This window comes from Lissotriton vulgaris, chromosome 3_2 (genome assembly GCF_964263255.1).
Source record: "Lissotriton vulgaris chromosome 3_2, aLisVul1.2, whole genome shotgun sequence".
Classification (NCBI taxonomy): domain Eukaryota; kingdom Metazoa; phylum Chordata; class Amphibia; order Caudata; family Salamandridae; genus Lissotriton; species Lissotriton vulgaris.
The window spans coordinates 183,818,151-183,838,657 of record NC_141690.1 but is presented as its reverse complement, the minus strand read 5'-3'; the positions used below and the strand labels follow the sequence as shown (position 1 = coordinate 183,838,657).

The following is a 20,507-nucleotide window of genomic DNA, read 5'->3' as shown; positions in this document are numbered from 1 at the left end:
TTCTGGAAATCACAGAATGTACAATTGTAAACTAATATGGTTTGAATGTCTCACCACACACAAACAAGCACTCCATCTCTACCTGTATGCACACTCACTGTCTGTCTCCAGTGAATGTAACCCTGTTTCTCAAACCTACATTCACTGAAGCACCTCCATGTCGTTGCTTGCTTGATGCAGTCAGGGGAGGCTCTCTCAGTACCCATTTGGGAGATACACAGTAACTCCATTAGTAATGCTTGAGCTTCATTGAGGGAAGGGTAATTATACCCTTTGAATGACAACCTGTTGCCCAAAGGCGTTGGTGTCTTCCAGGACACGCAACACTGTGGGTTTGGCACTGGGCTGCAGGAGCACCCAAGTATTCCTTTCAAACTTGAAATATGTAAGTTTGGGGATGAATTACTTTGTTTAAAATAAACCACATGGCACCAACACATTTTCAGTATACATAGAAACTGAAATGGCCATTGGCTTTGAATTCTCAAATGTCGAGTTTGTTTTATGTTGTCAGTTTACTGTCTGCCTCTCCCTGTTTGTTTTAAGCTTAATCCTTTGGCGCAGTCCTCCTAGGCGTGCGTGCCATTAAAACTCACTACTTGTTATTTACTTGTCATTTGCTGAGTACTTAAGTGTGGTTTAACTATGTATGTGCTGCTAAGGTTGGTCTATGCATTTCTGCGTGGGGCACACTGCCATATTGTAAGGAAGTTGTGTGTGCTTCTTTTCAAAAAAGGTATTTTGCTTTTCAGGTGCGCTTACCGTATTCTGTCTTTGTCAACACCACAGATTCCTCCGAAGTGGAAAGGTAAGAGAATTATGTCTTATTTGATGATCGTTCCAATGACAGCTGATACAAAACAGTAAATTATAACCAGATCTGAAACGAATGCTTAATTTGAGCCGGTGGTTCCTGATCCTCTGCACCAGCACTTAATTGTCGGCACTGGGGCTTGTAACAGTCTGCCAAATAGTGGCGCTGTGTCTAATTTAAAGATGAGCACACCAGTTGTTTATTAATTCATTATACATTAAAAATTACCATTGAATGCCGCCCAAGAAATTCTTATAGCTTTGGGGGCCTGGAATAGACTGAATTGTCACACTTGTAAGTGTGTGATGATTAGTAGTTGTGTTGGAATGGTTATTGGCCGCGCTGGGAGGAGCAATGTGCGGTGCAAGCTGCAGTGGCCTCCTAATGAGAGCCGTGGAATTTTCTTTTTTTCTTTTTTTTGGTGCAAATTAAGTATTTTCTGAAACAATAACTTCATAAGTAGCTTGCAGTAAGTTACAGCCTCAGAGAGCCGTGGGGTATTTTCACACTTCACTCTTAACTGATTGGCAGGTGAACTACATTTCCGAGTGTAAGGTTCCTTGCCTCCTTCTAAGGAATATTTCACTATGCAAAAATATGGATACATATACATGACTCGTGAAATGCCAGAATGAATAACGAAGTTCCATTTGAGGGAGCATGAAGGTTGAGCGGGCTCTTCTGTCATCCCCAACTCTGCCTTAAAACAAGTCCCTGCTTCCCTCAATACTGCATGATCTTTCCATGCTTTTCCTTGCATACACCAATCAATCCAGCATTCATTAATGTTTTTAAAACTCTGGTCCTTCCTTAGACATTCAGTGGTGTCCCTCAACACCAATGTCTTATTGTTGCATCCTGCTTTCATTTCTTCTCTGTCCTTCTTTAGTGTTGTCATTACTTGCTCAGCAGGCATCTATGATGTCACTTAGTGTTCCAATTGTGTATGCTTAAAAGCAGGGACAGTTACATCTGAGGCTGAGCTTCAGTCAATCTGCTCCTGGTGGGGTTTCTACTATTGGATCTACTTTATTCTATTTTATCTGCCTGACCAGAATCTTATCTACAATAAACCTAATCTGTTTCATATACTGAACTTAAGGACTTCAATTTGTTACACTTATTCCTCCTTCTTCTCTATTCTTGTACCACATGTGTATGCCACCATCATTTCTAAATGGGTTTCTGTACCCTTGACTATCTCACTGCACGTATATAACCAGTAGCAAAACAGCCATGGCGCTTGGGACTGATTGAAGATGTGTAGCATGGAGAATGTGGCTCCATCTTTACATGGTATATCCCCGATGCACAACGCTTTTTATCTTCCTGAGCATGAGTGAACAACATGATGGTCGCACCTTGTGCACCCGCAGCACCTTCTTGTACCCATGGATCCCAAAACACTGCCATTCGATAGTCAACTATGCCTGCCCTGCACGCATAACCAGTAATGTTGCGAAGGAACTCTCCCACTGATTGCTTGACAACAGTTGTTTTACAAAGATGATCTTGACCGAATTTGACATTTTCACTTTTTTGTTCATTAGGTTGATGAAAAACAGCAGCATCGGTAAAGTTCCTTTGAACGGGCTGTACTGCATAAGGAATTCAACAAAGGCCGGAAAGGTAAACGTGTGTGAAAATCTAAAGTGGTGTACTTTTTTTCTGAAAGGGAACTTGAGTTCCTGCTTCTCACGGGCAGGTTGCTCGCATGACTTCCTCATTCCATCAAACCAGCCCCATTTATAGTATGTTTGTATCGGAATCCGCTTACAGTAACTGGTAAAAACAAAAAACAGAACCGGTCAGGCATGGCATGAAGCTTTTGGACAAGCTAGGTCAGTATTCTACTATTGTCCACTGATGGCTCGTTCTGGAAATCAGAGAATGTACAATTGTAAACTAATATGGTCAACTAGTTTTGTTTAGATACATGCAGGATTGTTTGTACATTTCCAATCAGTGGCTTTTAAAAGATGAAACTGATTATGTAGTCAGCATTTTAATGCCTTATCATCTGGGTCCTTAAATAATAATGGTGTATATTACATTGCTGCAATGTATATTAATAAGGCCTCCTCAGATAGGGCTTTGTCTGGAATGTTTGGAGTAAAGGGTATAGTTTTCCCTTATTCTTTAGGATAGTGTGTCCCAGGTTAGTTTTGTCACTGGAAACTTCCAGGTATTGCCAGGATTCGTAAAATTGGAAACAAATGTAACTAGGCAGAACCAGGCACCTTTTCCGATTGTTAATGTTGCTACTGTTCAGCCTTCCACACTGGTACTCTCTTCAAAGCGTGGTAAAAACTGTTATTGCGTGAAAGACCATAGTCCATGTTAATGATTTAAAGTAAGCTAATAGAATCAGTGTCCTCCGGGTCAGTCAGAGTTGTCTTTAGGCATTAATATTACCAGCTGGGGCTCCTCCCCTTTGGCGGAGGACAGGCGCCCCACCTGCCAGCAGTCAAAAAACATTAAAAAGAAAGTGATAATAAACCCTTGTTTATTATAGTTTTATTTTTGCTCTCGGGAGCCAAGGTTTTGAGGTGGGGCCAGGAGGATGACAGGTTGGTGGCGAAGTGGTTGTACTGTTATTCAGTGCGCAGGACAGATTGGTCGGCCCTTTCAGGATGGCCAAACTGTTAGTTGTCTCCAACCTGAGTTGCGTTGGAGAGAGCAGGCACAGGCTCCCATCTAACTGGGTGCGCAACTCATCAGCGATCAGGCCAATCCTGGCACTGCTTTCAGCAGCATGAAAGAAGCATCAGGATTGGCTGCAGTGGACTCTGGGAGCCTGTGGCTGCAATGGATAGGAGCGTGATGCAGCAGGTAAGTGTTTTTTGTTTTGTCTTGCCATCCATCCGTCTAACTCCTCCCCCCCCCACAAACACACACCCACCCCACCACTCTATTGAAACACTGGCTGCTACTGAATATTACATATCCTCAACTGACCTCTCTGATTTCTATTTCTTTAGGTATTGGTAGTTTGGGATGCACAGGAATCAAGAGTAAGAAATTACAGAATATTTGAAAAGGTTAGTGGAAATTCCAGTTTATGCATAAAAGGCATAGTTTACTATATTCGTAAGATCAGACTGTACCTTGGCTTTGCAAACTCTCAAGCGTGTCAACTAAAATCCATTGCTTTGAGGAGTGCCAAAATGGAAGAAACTCTGAACACTAGTACTGCTTCAGCACTGTCTTTCCGAAGGTAAGGATGGTTGCTCACATCAACAGACTCTTCAGAGGAGGCCAGAAGTGGGAAGAAGACTGAGTGGTCTGTGCCTCTTGTGCACCTGTTATGTTCTAACTTTCCCATTCTTTATCCTTAGTATCTGTTGCCAAAGTTAATCATTTGGCAATATACATCTGGTATCAGAGTGTTAAACAGTGCAATCTAGGGGAAAGAGTCAAATAAAAGTTAGTGTTAAGCGGTGGTACATGTAAACAGATAAGTTCTGTGAAAGCAATAGAAACTAGCAATCACTGATCAGATGTTGGTGTTAAAGCAACACTTTACAAGATACCCAAGAGCAGTCATAGAACCTATTGACATATTTTGCGACATATTTCAGTCCTTCTTCAATTCAGTGGCTCAGTCATCGTTGGAAATGTCAAGATCAAAGAGGGGCGACTGGTGTTCAAGAGCGTAAGGGGCACTGCCCTGCCAAATATGGGGAGGAGAGGAAATAAATTCGAGCAGTCGAGCGCGTGATAAATCATCGTAGATGGAGGGGTTTTTGGGTGAGAAATTAGTGGTAGGATTGAAGAGTCATGCGCATGCGTCGAGCAAGGAAAGTCCTCGCCCTGCAGGCATCATGCCAGGGCTGTGACATCACTTTGATGGGCGTGGGGAGTTTCAGCAGTAGGGAATGTGCTCGCATTTGGGCTTTTAATCTGTGGCTCAAGGCTGCGTCAGAGTCAAGTCAAGTCAAGTCAAAAGATTTATATGGCGCGCTACATACCCGGAGGGTCTCAAGGCGCTTGAGGAAGGGTGGGGAATTACTTGTCGAATATCCAAGTTTTAAGTTGCTTTCTGAATGCTAGGTGGTTCTGAGTAAGACGAAGGTGAGTGGGGAGTGAGTTCCAGGTTTTAGCTGCGAGGTAGGAGAAGGATCTACCTCCCATGGTGGTTTTGTTGATGCGAGGTACGGTAGCAAGGGCTTGGTTGGAGGATCGTAGCTGGCGGGAGGGGGTGTAGAAGGAAAGTCGTGTGTTGAGGCATTCGGGTCCAAGTTCGTAAAGTGCTTTGTGAGCGTGGGTTAGGAGGCGGAAAGTAATCCTCTTATTGACGGGGAGCCAGTGGAGGTTTTTCAGGTGATTAGAGATGTGGTCTTTACACGGGATGTCTAGTATGAGTCTGCCTGATGCGTTCTGGATGCGTTGGAGTTTTTTCTGGAGTTTTGCGGTGATACCGGCGTATAGGGTGTTTCCGTAGTCCAGGCGGCTTGTAACCAGTGCATGGGTGACCGTTTTTCTGGTTTCGGTGGGGATCCAGCGAAATGTTTTTTTGAGCATGCGAAGAATGTTGAAGCAAGAGGATGAAACGGCGTTGACTTGTCTGTTCATAGAGAGTGAGGAGTCCAGGATGACGCCCAGGTTCCGTGCGTGGTCCGTCGGGATGGGTGCTTTTCCAAGGGCCTCTGGCCACCAAGAGTCATCCCAGGCTGAGGGGGAGGTACCTAAGATATAAGGACTTCTGTTTTGTCTGAGTTCAGTTTCAGACGGCTGTGCTTCATCCACTCGGCTACTTCTTTCATTCCTTCATGTAGGTTGGTTTTGGCGGTGTTAGGGTCTTTGGTGAGTGAGAGGATCAGTTGAGTGTCGTCAGCGTAGGAGATGATGTTGAGGTTGTGTTGGCGTGCGATGGCCGCGAGGGAGCTCATGTATACGTTGAAGAGGGTGGGGCTGAGTGTGGATCCTTGTGGTACGCCGCAGATGACTTCAGTGGCCTCTGACTTGAATGGTGGGAGGCGGACTCTCTGGGTTCTTCCGGTGAGGAACGAGGTGATCCATTCCAGTGCTTTTCCTTGGATTCCGATGTGTCTGAGGCGCTGTAGAAGGGTGCTATGGCAGACTGTGTCGAAGGCTGCAGAGAGGTCGAGGAGGATGAGGGCGACTGTGTCTCCATTGTCCAGTAGAGTTCGAATGTCGTCTGTTGCTGCGATGAGGGCGGTCTCCGTGCTGTGTTTGGCTCGGAAGCCGGACTGTGAGGAGTCGAGGGATTTGTTGGTTTCGAGGAAGGCGGCGAGCTGGTTGTTGACCGCTTTCTCGATGACTTTGGCCGGGAATGGAAGGAGCGAGATGGGGCGGTAGTTTTTGAATTCGGTGGGGTCCGCTGTGGGTTTTTTCAGAAGGGCGCTAAGTTCTGCGTGTTTCCAGCTTTCCGGGAAGGTGGCGGAGTTGAGGGAGCAGTTGATGACGTCTCGGAGGTGTGGTGCTATGATGGAGTCTGCTTTGTTGAAGATGTGGCGAGGGCAAGGGTCTGTGGGGGATCCTGAGTGGATGGAGTTCATCAGGTGGATGGTGTCCTCAGTGGAGATTGGGTTCCAGTCATTAAGGATGTTCAAGGGGGGTGAAGGTCCTGCCGAAGGTTGGGAGGGTTGGTCTCCGGGTCGGTTGTCGAAGCTGTTGTGGATGTCTGCGATTTTGTTGTGGAAGAACGAAGCTAGGGAGTCGCAGAGCGTTTGAGAGGGGGTGATGTCGTTGGAGTTGGCTGAGGGGTTGGTAAATTCTTTGACGATGTTGAATAATTCCTTGCTGTTGTGGGCGTTATCTAGTCGGTCTTTGAATGCGGCTTTCTTGGCAGATCGGATTAGTTGGTGGTGTATGCAGGTGGCGTTTTTGAAGGCGTCCCTGGTCCTGGTGTTTGGGTCTTTTTTCCAGGCCTTCTCGAGGGAGCGACAGAGTTTCTTCGATTTCTTAAGATCATCGTTGAACCAGGAGGCGTTTTTGCTGCCTAGTTTGATTTGACGTTTTTTCAGCGGTGCTAGGATGTCGGCGCTGTTGGATAGCCATTGGGTGAGGTTAATGGCTGCTTGGTCGGGGTTTGAGTAGTAAGAAGGGGGGTTTTGAAGAAGCGATGAGGAGATCTGGTCGATGGTGATTTTGTTCCAGTTTCTTCGCAGAGTAGGTTGAGGATGGTTGTGAGTTGTGGTCTTATTGTAGATAAAGTGTACGCAGCTGTGGTCCGTCCAATGGAGAGTTGTGGTGTGACTGAAGGAGACATGTTTGCTGGAGGTGAAGATAGGGTCGAGTGTGTGACCTGCGATGTGGGTGGGCGTAGTGACAAGTTGTTTGAGTCCGAGGTTGGCGAGATTGTCCAGAAGGGAGGTGGCGTTGCTGTCATTGCTCTTTTCGAGGTGAAAGTTGAGGTCTCCCAATAGGATGTATTCCTCGGAGGGGAGGGCGTGTGGGGTGATAAAGTCAGTGATATCGTCGCTGAATTGTGCACGGGGTCCTGGAGGTCGGTAGAGGAGGGTGCCTCTGAGTGTGGTCTTGGGGTCGGTGTGGATCTGGAAGTGAAGGTGTTCGGCGCTGGCAAGGTTGACGTCTGAGCTGGTTGAGATGCGGATGGAGTTCTTATGGACTATAGCGATGCCTCCTCCTGTTTGGTCGGTGCGGTCCTTACGGATGATCTTGTATCCTTCCGGGATGGCAATGGTGATGTCTGGGGCTGATGAGGCGTTCATCCATGTTTCTGTTAGGAAGGCGACGTCGGGAGAAATGGTGTCTAGTAGGTTCCAGAGGTCGATGGCGTGTCTGTGGACTGAGCAGGTGTTGAGCAGGATGCATTTTTAGGTGGTTGGAGTCAGATATCTGTTGTGTGTTCGTGGATGAGGAGTTTTTCTTGGTGCCGTCGAACTTGCAGGAGTAGCATGTGAGGGGTCCATGGGTGTGTCCAGGAGCGGCTTGGGCGCAGTTGGAGAGTCGGCCGGGGTTAAGGGCTAGGAGGGAGGAGGCGTCGTATGTAATGCGGGAGGGGTGGGTGGTACGAGGGCCAGGGGGGTCTGGCGCTGGGCGCGGTCCAGGCGCGGACGGGCGTAGACGGGCTTACCTTTGGCGCACCTTCGGCGCGGCCGTAGCGCGTGGATGCTGCGCGTTGGGACATCAGCTTTAAATCGAAAGTGGAGGGGGCGGAGCGTGGGCGGGTCAGCTGGGAGGCGGGAGCGAGGTGGAGGAAGGGCCAGGGGTTCCGGACAAAATGGCAGCAACAACAATAAACTCAGGAGCAGTGGTAGCGTGGGCGCTTGATGATGTGCAAATCACGTTACCATACACAGCAAAGAGGTGCGCGCTAGCGCTGCTAAAAAAAACAATATTAATTCAAGCTCTACGATATGGCTAAGGGCTGTGCAGTCAAGCGCTGCGTTAGGGGTGAGTAATCTGCAGTAGGCGCTACAATAGAAATCAAAAAAACAGAGTCAGGCGCTACAATACCGGTCTGCAGTCAAACGGCTACTCTAGTAATGGGCTAGGGCGGAGCAGGCTGATGAGGAAAGGAATCAGTAGGTGGTAACCACCTAAGTTTGGGCTCCTCCTCCTTTACTCTTGCCCAATGGTGGTTTTGAGTTTGATGCTAAGGGGCAGGCTGGAGGTGAAGTGCAGCATCTCATGACTCTCTGGAGAAGTGCAGTGCTGAAGAGCACATTGAACCCCCCATCTCCGCAGGCCGAGTTAGTGCCTTCAAGATGCACTCCTTTTTCATTGCTTTCTGCGTGCCCCTGTGAACCAGTATTAGAAGCATCTAGGCTTCTGTTAATTAAAAAGGCACTGCACAATTCTTCCCCAGTGATTGCATTTCTTCTTGGGATATGTATAAAACATAACTGAGGTTCTGTAAAAACTACGAATTCTCCTGCTGCACCTCCTGCATGCTCCTGGTCGTGTTCTGGCTATCTGCAGCTTTCCCGGCATACTGATCCGAACTGGTTTCCCCAGTTTCAAAGGCCACATCTCTTCCTAAAATGATTGTGCATTTGTTTGTTCTATACACAGAGGCCTCCATTTGACTCTGACTTGCATGTGTAACATTTAAGGAGTTCTAGGTGCTAGAGCTCCTCTAGGACTGCTTTCGTATAACGCTGTTCAACATATGGATTACTAATTAGACCTGAAGTAGGGCTTTACGTAAGCACCAGTTACATTTAACATATTTTTATTATAGACATGTGTTGATTGAGTGATTTAGCCCAGAATCACGGGATAGTGAGCTGGTTTCGCCATACTAAAGTCAACAGTGCTGCCTGTTATGCCACATACTCCTCTCTGTGATTCTGTGTCGATGTTTCATGCAGTTTGCCGCTTCTCTGTATACATTGATTTCGAGAACTGCAATTTATTTCCTGCCGATAAGCAAATAGATAGGAAAGCTGGGAACCACTTCAGGGACGAGCGTTACTTTGATATTTTATTTTCTTCCTCAAACTAAACTAGAGCTCGGTCCAAATATTAAAATTGGAAAGAAAGGCGCACAGGATGCTTATGGATTTGCGCTTTCGTATAGTGCGCATTCGATGCAAGTGCATTCCAGCGCTTCACAACACAACTACACTGTTTTAACACGAGTGCCAAACATCAGATTTTAAACACTTGTTCAAAAGGCTTACCATGCGGTGTCAAGTGCTTGATCTAGCATCATGAAATGTTGAGCTGAGGCCGGGATTCCCACTTAATCCTCAGTAACGATGGCGGCACCCTTAGCTGTTAGATCACATCCCTTGCGCATGTAGGAGAGCTAAACTCACCCGCAGTGAGAAGATCCTGGGGGTTCCGAGGAAGGAAGGCACATGGACATACTGTTTTGCGCAGCTGAAAGAAATGTCGCCCAATTACAGACTGCGGCTTATTCACTTTAAATTTATCCACAGGCTATATAGAACCCCTGTCTGGCTGCACAGAGCTGGCTTGAGTGCGGATGCGAGGTGTGTGCATTGTCGAACCCCGGAGGCCTCCTTTATGCATCAGGCATGGGAGTGCTTGGCAGTGGCGAGGTACTGGGAACATATTTTTGGGGTGTTTGCCCTGCTGATCGATGCTACAATCGAACGCTCCCCCCTTGGTGGCCCTGCTAGGGTATGTGTGTGGAATAGCTGCTGAACACAGGAAACTGGCGGCCATGTTGTTACTCCTAGCTAAGAGAAGGGGGGCTATCTGCTGGGGCTGCAGGCGCTGTCCAAAGGCAGTAGAGTGCCACAATCAGTTGTCTGACTATTGGGAATTGATGCCTGCACAGTCTCGACCCAAAGACATATGGGCGCCACTGCAGAGTTACCTAGAATCTTCATCCCCGGACAACGGTGTCAGTGCGGTGGTGGTAGCATAGACACTGCCCTCTGGCCAATCATCACACCCACGGCCAGTTGGCAGTACAGTGGTAGCTGGAGAGTATCATCTTCATCTGGGCAAGAGGGGAGCTTCCGTCCCCCCCTTCTGAATTCCCCCCCAAGCTTTCTGCTCCTTTCTGACTCTATCCTCTCATTATTATGGTCTGCACGGAGCCCTTCACTGCTTCTCGGAAGGACTGTTGCTACAGAGGGCAGAAGGACATGAAAGGGACGAGAACATTCTGCTCCAATATACTGTCCAAGACTATGTAACTACACCCCCCGAGGTCGCTCTGTTACTGCCAAGCTTGCCAGAATGCATGTAAGGACCAATGTTGCAGCTCTGTTTCATCTTCTTTGCATCTGTTCAGTCTCTTGAAAAATTCAATAAAAAGAAATCTTAAATACATAAACTCGCCCTCAGTGCACCTGGCTTCTCAGCACCAACCCTGTGCAAAATTACAAAGGCAAACGACCAGGAAAAACCGGTAAGCAGGATTGAAAGCACCGATCTTACCTGGGACGGTGTGGGGAATTCTGACCTCTGTCCTACTGGGGCAGATGTTCCACAAACGGCAGCATCACGGAATGCTGATACCAAGCTGTACTTCCTGTTGTACCGCCCTAAACCCCAGGAACCTTGATGAACCCTTCCCACCTGATTATAACCCAACAAGAACTCAAAACATATTCTCTTGTGCTCTTAATTCATAAAAAAAATCTAGATTTATCAGCTTAAGAAACACGGCTATTTTAACCAACATAGTGTTCCTACACTCAGACCATTGTGGTAATGCTGTTTAAAAGTGGAACTTACTGTTGTGAAAAGGCCGACACCTCTGGCACTTAGTCAACCTCCTTTCTAAACACTATCCCACAGGCCACATGTAAAAGCAAACTGTGTTTATAGCATTTAGACATGGTATAAACAGCACAAACATTACTATGGAAAATACCACTTCTTTCTTACAGCGCACTTTAATACTCCTCTAGGGAGACAGTGCTGAGACTGAACATGTATTTCTTTTTGTATGGCTTGTTCATTCAAAGTTACCCAGACAATACTGCTTCACCAATCACCAATCACACAAGCAGTGATTTGCTGTTTGGTTATTCTTACATCTAATATGTTAAATGGAAAACATGCATGCTTTTGCTTTTTTCTGTTTTTGTTTCTTTAATTTGTGCTGAGATTTCCCAATACGGACAGAAAAACGGCACACAGCTGTACTTTCAGTTTCACACGTTCCATAACCATTTAATCTAGGTGATTTCAATTTTCATGGGAAAAACACCTCTAATTCTGAGGTTAACAAACTCCTCTCCTCGTTGGAACTAATGGGACTCGCACAAAGAGTGGAAGGCCCCACACATCGAGCGGGTCATTTACTAGATCTAGTGTTCACCAACTATGACCCACTGAATTGCGACCCCCCTGAGCCCCTGACTTGGACTGATCATTCGATGATCTCCTTCTTTATCCACCAGGCGTGGCAAAGGAAGGGGGTACCACATAGCAGGAAAACACCAGAACTGCGTAGGCCATGGCGTAATCTTACCTTAAAAGCTTTTAATGAAGCCTACCACCCGGAATTAGCAAACAACTTAGTGGAGGCTCACAAAATATTGAAGGCCTTCAATGCTGCACTAGAATCTGCTCTTGATGAGATCATACCCAAAAAATACGGCTCCACCCAACGGCGAATCTCGACTCCCTGGTATACAGAGGAGCTTAGGATGGAAAAAGCCAAATGCAGGCGATTAGAAAGAACCTGGCGGGCAAGTAAGGCCCAGGAAAATAAACTACTGTACAGACAGTCTCTGGCCAGATATCAACTCAACCTGAAAGCAGCAAGACGCACTTTCATTATCAAACAGATAGAACAAGCCAGCAACTCCTCAAAAACCCTGTTCAGTATAGTAAAAGATTTTTCATCCCCTAAAGCCTGTAACCAATCTCCACCCGAATCCCAGGATCTATGCAACTCCCTGGCAACCTATTTCGAGGATAAGATATCCAGAATCTACGATAATTTCCCTCAGATAACCCCCTCAGCCTCCGAAATTCTGTCCAATCTTGAGGACAGGGGCAGAGTAATAAACCGCTCCTTGGAGAGCTTTGAACTAACCACCATTGAAAAGGTCTTAAAAGGCCTTTCAAATGCAAAATCCGGGTAACTGAATGACCTGTGTCCTCCAAAAATCATGGCTCTCCTAGCTATGAGCTGTGCTCCTGCAATCTCTGATATCTTTAACACATTGACTGCTGCAGCAATTCTCCTTGGATGCTGAACTCCTTGAAATCCCATTGTTCATGACGAGCTCAGCTCGTCATAAGCACACAAGCAGTGTACTGCATGACGAGCTGAACTCGTCATGAGCATGGAAGGGGTTAACAGATTTATAACAACTGGTATCATTCCCCTTGCATGGAAAGAGGTGTCTGTTCGCCCTATATTAAAGAAGCCCACAGCCGACCCTTCAATCCTTAGCAACTACCGATCTATTTCCCTGTTGCCACTCTTGGGAAAACTGCTGGAAAGTATCATCAACAGACAGCTAAGTTCCTATTTGGAACTAAATGAAATCCTGGACCCATCCCAATCGGGTTTTTGACCGGGTTTCAGCATGGAAAGCGCCATATTGGCAGTGACAGATTCCCTCAGACAGACAATAGATTCGGGGGGCTCGGCGATACTGATTCTCTTAGATCTCTCCGCTGCTTTTGATACCATCTCTCATATAAGGCTAGCGGAGAGATTATCTGATTGTGTTGTCTGGAGGACAGCCCTGAAGTGGCTACAGCATTTTCTGTCTGAAAGAACTCAAACTGTCAGCCTAGGCCCCTATTCCTCAGCTAAAATTACTCTGGAGAAAGGTGTCCCGCAAGGCTCCTGTCTGAGCCCTACCCTTTTTAATATATACATGGCTCCCATGGCGAGGATAGTGGAGCAGTTGGGCTTCGAGATCGTCTCATACGCAGATGACACGCAGCTTATGTTCACCATCGGAAAAAATCCTGAGCAAGAAAAAAATCTGTTTTGCAACTGGTATGAAGGCGATCTCTGACTGGATCACCGGAAACTGTTTTCAATTGAATCCAGAAAAAACAGAGATCATGCTGATGGGCAAAGCCTCGGACATCCGGCCTGATGAATGGTGGCCCATTCAACTTGGCTCAGCTCCTACCCCCAAACTATCAGTGAAAAACCTGGGCATAAAAGTAGATCGACAGCTGTCCATGAAGGACCACATTGCAACCACGACCAGCGCTATTATAGCATACGACTCTTACGGAAAATTCTTCCATTCATACGTACCCTGCATCGAAGGATATTAGTGCAGGCGATGGTAACCAGCCGCCTGGACTATGGTAATGCTCTGCTAGCAGAAGTAGGCAAACACACCTGGCCAAACTGCAAGTGGTTCAAAACACAGCAGCTAGAATGATCCTAAACCGCCCTGCTGGCACCCCTTCGATTCCGTTGCTCAGAGAATTACACTGGCTATCGGTGAAAAAAAGATCTGTTTTCAAAACATGCTGCCTAACCATCAATGCCTTGAATAACAGTGGTCCCCTCTCAAAGAAAACTCTTCAAATACTGCCCCTCTAGGAGACTTGGATCCAGCTCGTGAGGACTTCAGGTTCCCCAAATTCGCCTTACTCAGACTGGCGGCAGAGCCTTCGCATTTCTTGCTCCAAAATATTGGAACTAGCTCCCCCAAACCCTACGAGAAATCCCTAGTTACGGTATTTTTAGAAAACAATTGAAAGCCTATTTGTTTTAACCCACTCTCCACCCCCTTCGTGCTCCCCTCGCAGGATCCTATTCAATTCATGAAGCTTTATTCGGCACACGTAAATGACCATAAAAGCACAAAGATAAAAATACAGTAAATATTACATACAATAATTTTCAAAATTTAAAAACAACCAGGGGGTTGACAGACATAACTCTTAAAAACACATGCTTTTCCTGGCATTGGTAGACTAGTTTAAAAACGTAGCAGTATAAAAACAAATGTCGACAAATTGCAGATTGAAAATTAAACTCATAGCCTGATTGACTGTACGTACACCGTATTTAACAAACATGGGTTTCAGATAGGCAGTACGAAAATTAGTGTACAGTTTACAAAACAGTAAAAAGTGCAAGGTGCTCTGCTTGGATATACCATCACATAAACAGGGCCCGGTTGGATGCTTCTTAAGAGTCAGAAGCGCCACCAAATGGTGTGCTACACCAAACCTTAATCTGGTCAAAATAACTTGTGCGATGGCCTTGTCACCATGGCTAAGTAATTCGGAAATCCTTCACCAACCTTATAGGTACTATAAAACAAGACAGTGGATAAGGATCCATTTGCTAGTGCCCGCTTCCTTGCTTTAAAAATCAGAAAATTATTTTTTAGTTCTGCTTTAGAAACCAGCGATGCTGCACCGGATCAGTCAATATGTTAAAATTAAGTATCTCCGATAAAACAAACAACCACATATTTTAACCAGGGAATATTAAGATGTTTATCGAGAGAGAGACAATCCTCAATTATAGATCTATTAAAAGACTTTTCTTCTTGTAGCCAAATAGAGCGCCAAATCATAAGTGGCCTCAAGGGTAATAGATCAATCAGATAATTAATATCCAATTCCATATGGGTTAGCTCAGTTGGGGCAGACGCAGGTAAAGCCAGCAGTTTTTTCAGAAAGCGATTTTCCTCCTGCTGCAAATTATGGTCACCTTTGTGGCCCCAAACGCCTACCCCATAGAGTGCAATAGTAACACATCTTGCTTGATAAATAGTGAGCATGTCCCTGGTGCGGCGGTCCCCGACCTTTGCCGCAAACCTAAAAACACCATGGGCATTTTTGGCCATCTTGTTACGGATATTATTAAATTCGTTAAGCCATTTTCTGTCTTTGGAGAAGGTTATACCAAGGTAACAAAATTTGTCTACATGTTGCACTTTGTCACCATCGATAAAAAAGGCATTTAAAAATGTGCTTTTAGCCCCAAAGGTCATGGTATGTATTTTTCCTTTATTAATAATTAGTTTCCTTTCTTTTATGAAGATGGAGAATCTATCCATCAAACGCTGCAGTCCCAAAGGGGTTATTGAGAGCAATACAGCGTCATCGGCATAAAGTAACACCGGCACAGGGACACCTTTGATCTTGGGGGCATCTGCATTTACGTTTTTTAAAATAACATCAAGGCCATTAATAAATAAGATAAAAAGGAGGGGGGCGAATACACAGCCCTGTCTTATCCCTTTCTTAATGCTAAATTTCGGGGTGCATTCCCCGTTGGGTCCGAAACTTACGCACGTTTGTAGTTTCCCATAAAGCCTAGCCAAGAAGAAGATTATACCCTCTGGCGCACCTAGCTGTAACAGTGTTGTCCATAAAAGAGTGTGATCGACCAAGTCAAAGGCACTACTTAGGTCTGCAAAGCAGAGATAAAGAGAGCCTTGTTTAGCTTCGGTATATTTCCCGATCAGTAGGTCAAGATTAATACACTGATCTAGGGTACCCCTGCCCTTTCTAAATCCATATTGGCTATCGGCCAGAGTACCCTCTTGCTCGGCCCATTCCTCTAACCTGACCAACATAACTCTGCTCATAATCTTGACTGAAGAGTCAAGTAGGGAAATGGGACGATAATTTTTCACATCCGACCTACTGCCCTTTTTATATATCGGGATAATGATCGATTCCCCCCAGGTATCAGGGGCCTTGGAACAAACTGCAGCATTAAAAACGATGGCCAGAAGGGGGCTCCACATCTCTGGGGCCGCTTTATAAACATCGATAGGCACGCCGTCAGGGCCTTGTGCTTTCCCCCCTTACTACTATGGATGCCAAGCTCGACCTCATCCACCGAGCTGTTCAATGGCAGAGCGGTGCAACTATTAAGGTTGGTAAGTGCGCCATTATTAGAATCAAAAATGTTAGAAAAGTGTATTACCCACTCATCACTAGGGACATTAGATGTTAACTCCAGAGTATTTTCATCCTTAAGGAAGGGGGAGTTAACCGTGGCCCAGAACAGGGTACTATTAGATAGCTCAGCAGCTTGGTTGAGGGAATCCCAGGCTTGTTGCTGTAGCTCAGATTTCCTCCTTTTCAGGGTATTCTTATATTCTAATCTTAGTTTTGAAATAAGACCAGTGTCCCTAGGCTTTTGTGCAAGAGCACTTTTTAATTTGGTTAATGAGGTGGTGCACATGTGATCAAACCAACCCGGTCCATTTCTACGTTTAGCATTGCTCGGTCGTGTGAACCTGGCATCGATTAATTGATTAATCCCTTTAAAAGCGGACAAAACCTGTTCATCATCGGTAACATTATAAAGGATCAAATTAATATCTACCAGACACTCCCTGACAATAGAGCCGATTAATTCATGGGCCTTGTCCCCTACCCATTTGAGTCTTACACCGTTTTGTCTGTGGGGTTCGACATTAGTGATAGTACTCCGTGTTTTAACAGAACTTCCTCCGCAGAAGGTGGTTTCCAGGAGGATACAATTGTGATCGCTAATTGGAGTTACCTCAATCTAGGGGGAGCACAACAAGAAACAATATGGGAGGAAACAATCACGTGGTCTATAACTGAACTAGTAGTAGAACTAATATGCCGGCACATAAAAGTTGGGATAATCTGTCCTTGTTCCCCCTTGACAAAGTCTAATATTTCTAAGTCGTGACAGCCCATAAATCTGTTCAAAGTTTCCCCGTAATTATTATGTGCAAAATGCAAGTCATCTGATCCAGCAATGTCAGTAACCCCACATACTTTTTGTGCGGACAATTCACATAAAATAATATTAAAATCGCCTACCCATATAAAATCAAAAGGAACATTAGCTTCTAAGTTCAGGTTATCAATCACATTTGCCAGGTCATTTACAACAGCTACCCTGGAATTATCAAAAATATTATTATAGTAATTGATCAGTAAAATATTACGACCCATATCACCATGGAGCCAAAGGATCTGCACATGGGTTCCTACGGTAATATACCTTTTTACTGCAATTGGGCGGGAGATAGATACCAATATTACTAAACCTCCTTTAGCTCTTCCTGGGCCAGTGCCCAATGCGGGCAAATTGTAGGAAACAAACCCCTCAAAATTAACGTCCTTCCTGGCCCATGTCTCCTGGAAACAGAGAATATCGTAGGTATTGACACAATCCATCCAGCCTGGTACATTAACTTTAGATTTCCAGCCTGCAATGTTCCAGCTAACAATAGTTATCCCTTTCCTCATTTGGCCAGGGTTATCCAAGATCGTCATTTCGTTAGAACCATCTCCCCCACCTAGATTTTCACTCGGTGGCTCCCCACAAACATTGTTCAGGTTTAGATCGGCCCCCTGGATTGGAACAGAATTGTCTTTGTTCGTAGTTTCATTAGAGACATCTCCCCCATCTATGTTTTCGCTAGGTGGTTCCCCAGAAACATTATTCAGGTTTAGATCCACACCCTTAATTAGAACAGGATTGTCCATAATCGTAGTTCCATTTGGACCAACACCCCCGTCCAAATTTCCACTTGATGACTCCCCACGATCATAGTTCGAGTTTAAATCAGTCCCCGAAACCTGGTTATGTCAATCGTTGGAATCCATGTAATTTAACATATGGAATCGGTTCTGCATTGGGATGTCAAAAACTGGATATTTAAAGGACATGGGTGGCCTAGTTCTAGTATAACCTTTGGGTGGATTAGTGATGAGATGACTATAAAAGTAACCAAGTGGGCGTGCACACACGCTATTATCATTAGATGGCAAGGAGGCTGCTCTTAGCAGAACGGTTGCGACGTGTTGTGGGTGCTTAAAATTAACAATAACACAGTCGCCCCTGCAATTCTTTCTAGAATTACCTATCCAGTTGACCCTTCTAACAGACAGAATTTGATCAGAGTAGGCCGTTGGGAACCCACACTGCTTGTGCAGCCAAGAAACTGTTTTGTTTTTTAATGAAGCGTGTGATTCCTGCTGACGCTGGGTCATTAGTGAGTGAGAGCGTGGGTCATTAGTTAAGACAACCACATAGGGTGCGCAGTCAGGGGGAAGATTAATAAAACGTTTCCTCCTGACTTCTGTCCATCCCTACTCTCAGCAGCGGCTACTACTGTATCCTGTTTTTCTAGTCTGACCATTTGCGAGAGCACTGGAGTCGCTAACTTAATAGCACTTGACCCCCCCTCACAAGGGGTAGGCATTTCATTACTAGTGCTAGGGGCTTTTGCAATGGGATTTGGGCTTCCTGCCGGGTCCGGGCGTGTACTCAAAAGGCACCCCAATCTGTTTAACACCATTGTTATCAAATCAAGTTTATCTATCAGGTTTGATAATTTTATCTATCTTGGCATCGATGATGCTCACCAGGAGATCAAATTGCTTAGTGTTCAGCGTAACTGTACCTTCTTTATCTGTGATCTCGCCCTCATCAACGTTTTTTTTGGATGGGGTGGTTACCCTTTTTTTATTATCAATTGCCCCCCTTTTCGTTTGAACTTTCCTACAAGCTCTAAATGCTCTGGGGGCCGGGGTACAGGGTTCCGGGGTAATAATAGAATCATCTCTCAAAACCTGATTGGATATCGGTATTGGTTCTACTGGAAGTTCCCCGATAATTGTATCAGTATCAGGATCATCAGAAACACAACTATCAACAACTACAGGTACAGATATCTGTGTCTGGGTAGGCATACTGGGTGGATTGTTAGGGGAGTTCCCCCGCCCTAATGACCGTCAGCGTTCAGTATTAATATTGTTAACCACTTTAACTAAATAGTTATCTATAGTGGCTGGTACTGACAGGGTTTTAGTAGGTTTTAGTTTAGACATGATTGCAACTATATAAGATATATCCCCCTGAATTTAAGCTAGTTAAATACTAAAGCGAACATGAATTGCACTTAAAGGTTAAAAGAGGGACTATGTCTGTACCTAAGACATAGCACAGATCTGTGGAGAACAACAAAAAACACAGAGAATAGTGTTCTCCACCAAATCGGTCCAAAGGGGCCTCAGAATGAGGATATAATTATACTTGGCGGCAACCAGGGTCAGTGGTCCAGCCCAGCCTCGTCCTGCCCCCGACTGCCACAGACTGTCCCGCCCTTGTCCCGGGCTTCTCCCGGCTCGGCCCGCGCGCGTCCCGCGGGAGGAGTAATGCCGCTTGATTAAGTGCTCCTAGTGGTAGAGGGAGGGGCTGCCTGGCTGCTCAAGCCCCCGCTGGCCTCTGGGGCGAGTAGTCCGTCCTGCAGTTCACCCCCTGGAGTCTCCGGAGATGTGGGACTTGCGAACGGTGTTTAACAGCTGGTAGTGGAGGGAGGGGCTGCCTGGCTGCTCAAGCCCCCGCTGGCCTCTGGGGCAAGTAGTCCATCCTGCAGTTCACCCCCTGGAGTCTCCGGTGATGCGTGTCCCGCAAAGCGGGACTCGCGAACGGTGTTTCACAGCTGGTAGTGGAGGGAGGGGCTGCCAGGCTGCTTAAGCCCCCGCTGGCCTCTGGGGCGAGTAGTCCGTCCTGCAGTTCACCCCCTGGAGTCTCCGGTGATGCGTATCCTATTCCTCTAGACAGCGCCAAGATGCCCCAGGGTGAGTTGAGCGCTCTATAAACCAATTAACATAACATAAAAACAACTATGTGCTAATTTTCAATCGTTTACGTTCTCTGCACAACTGGAAAGGTGGGAGGCCACATAACCCTCAAGGGGACAGCCCTTTAATGCTTCTCCACTGCCTGGGTATAGTATTTTTTCAGTGGCCACCTTGCTAAGCGCGAGATCTCAGCCCCTTAACCTGGTGGATGTCCAGCCCAGTTTGGGGGCTTTAGGTGGGTTTACACTTTCGCCATTTTCGCCGGCAACAGTAGATGAATTGGAGAGGTGTGGTGCAGCGGCCAGGGCAGCTGACTTCGGAGCACAGGGTTCACGGTTCGACCCATGGCTCCGGTGGCAGCTCAGCTCAGCTCCATGTGTCTCTGGGCAATAGCTCAATTCATTTCCACGATGGCTCCCAGCGCCTTCAGACCCGCAAGGGCGATTAGTTTGCGCTTTACAAATATGGATTTTGGAATACAACTTTTATCTCTGTTGAATTCAGTAGTTGATAAATATTTAGACGCAGTCAATGGATTTGATTAAGCCAATACTTATCTAATAATAAACATACTTTAGACATAATATTAGACACAATAAGATTATTCTTAACCGGTTCATTGAATACTGGTGAGAGTTACTCTCAGAACTAAAGGATTTCCGCAATCAATTCTTTAATAATTTAGTTGAAAAAAACCCAGTTTTGAATATAGCTTCTTTGCACATTAGTAAGGCCAGTATCGGCT

General features: G+C 45.8%; 1 protein-coding gene across 8 annotated transcripts in view; it reads left to right on the top strand.

Annotated features, from left to right (window-relative positions):
- SH3BP2 (SH3 domain binding protein 2) overlaps positions 1–20,507 on the top strand; it is a 404,675-nt gene that overhangs the window by 372,714 nt on the left and 11,454 nt on the right. For all 8 annotated transcript variants that reach the window (XM_086964182.1, XM_086964179.1, XM_086964181.1 and 5 more), the window contains 3 exons: positions 753–808; positions 2,365–2,443; positions 3,796–3,855. In XM_086964182.1, the coding sequence (XP_086820308.1) occupies positions 753–808; positions 2,365–2,443; positions 3,796–3,855 (195 nt within the window). The remainder of the gene's footprint in view (positions 1–752; positions 809–2,364; positions 2,444–3,795; positions 3,856–20,507) is intronic.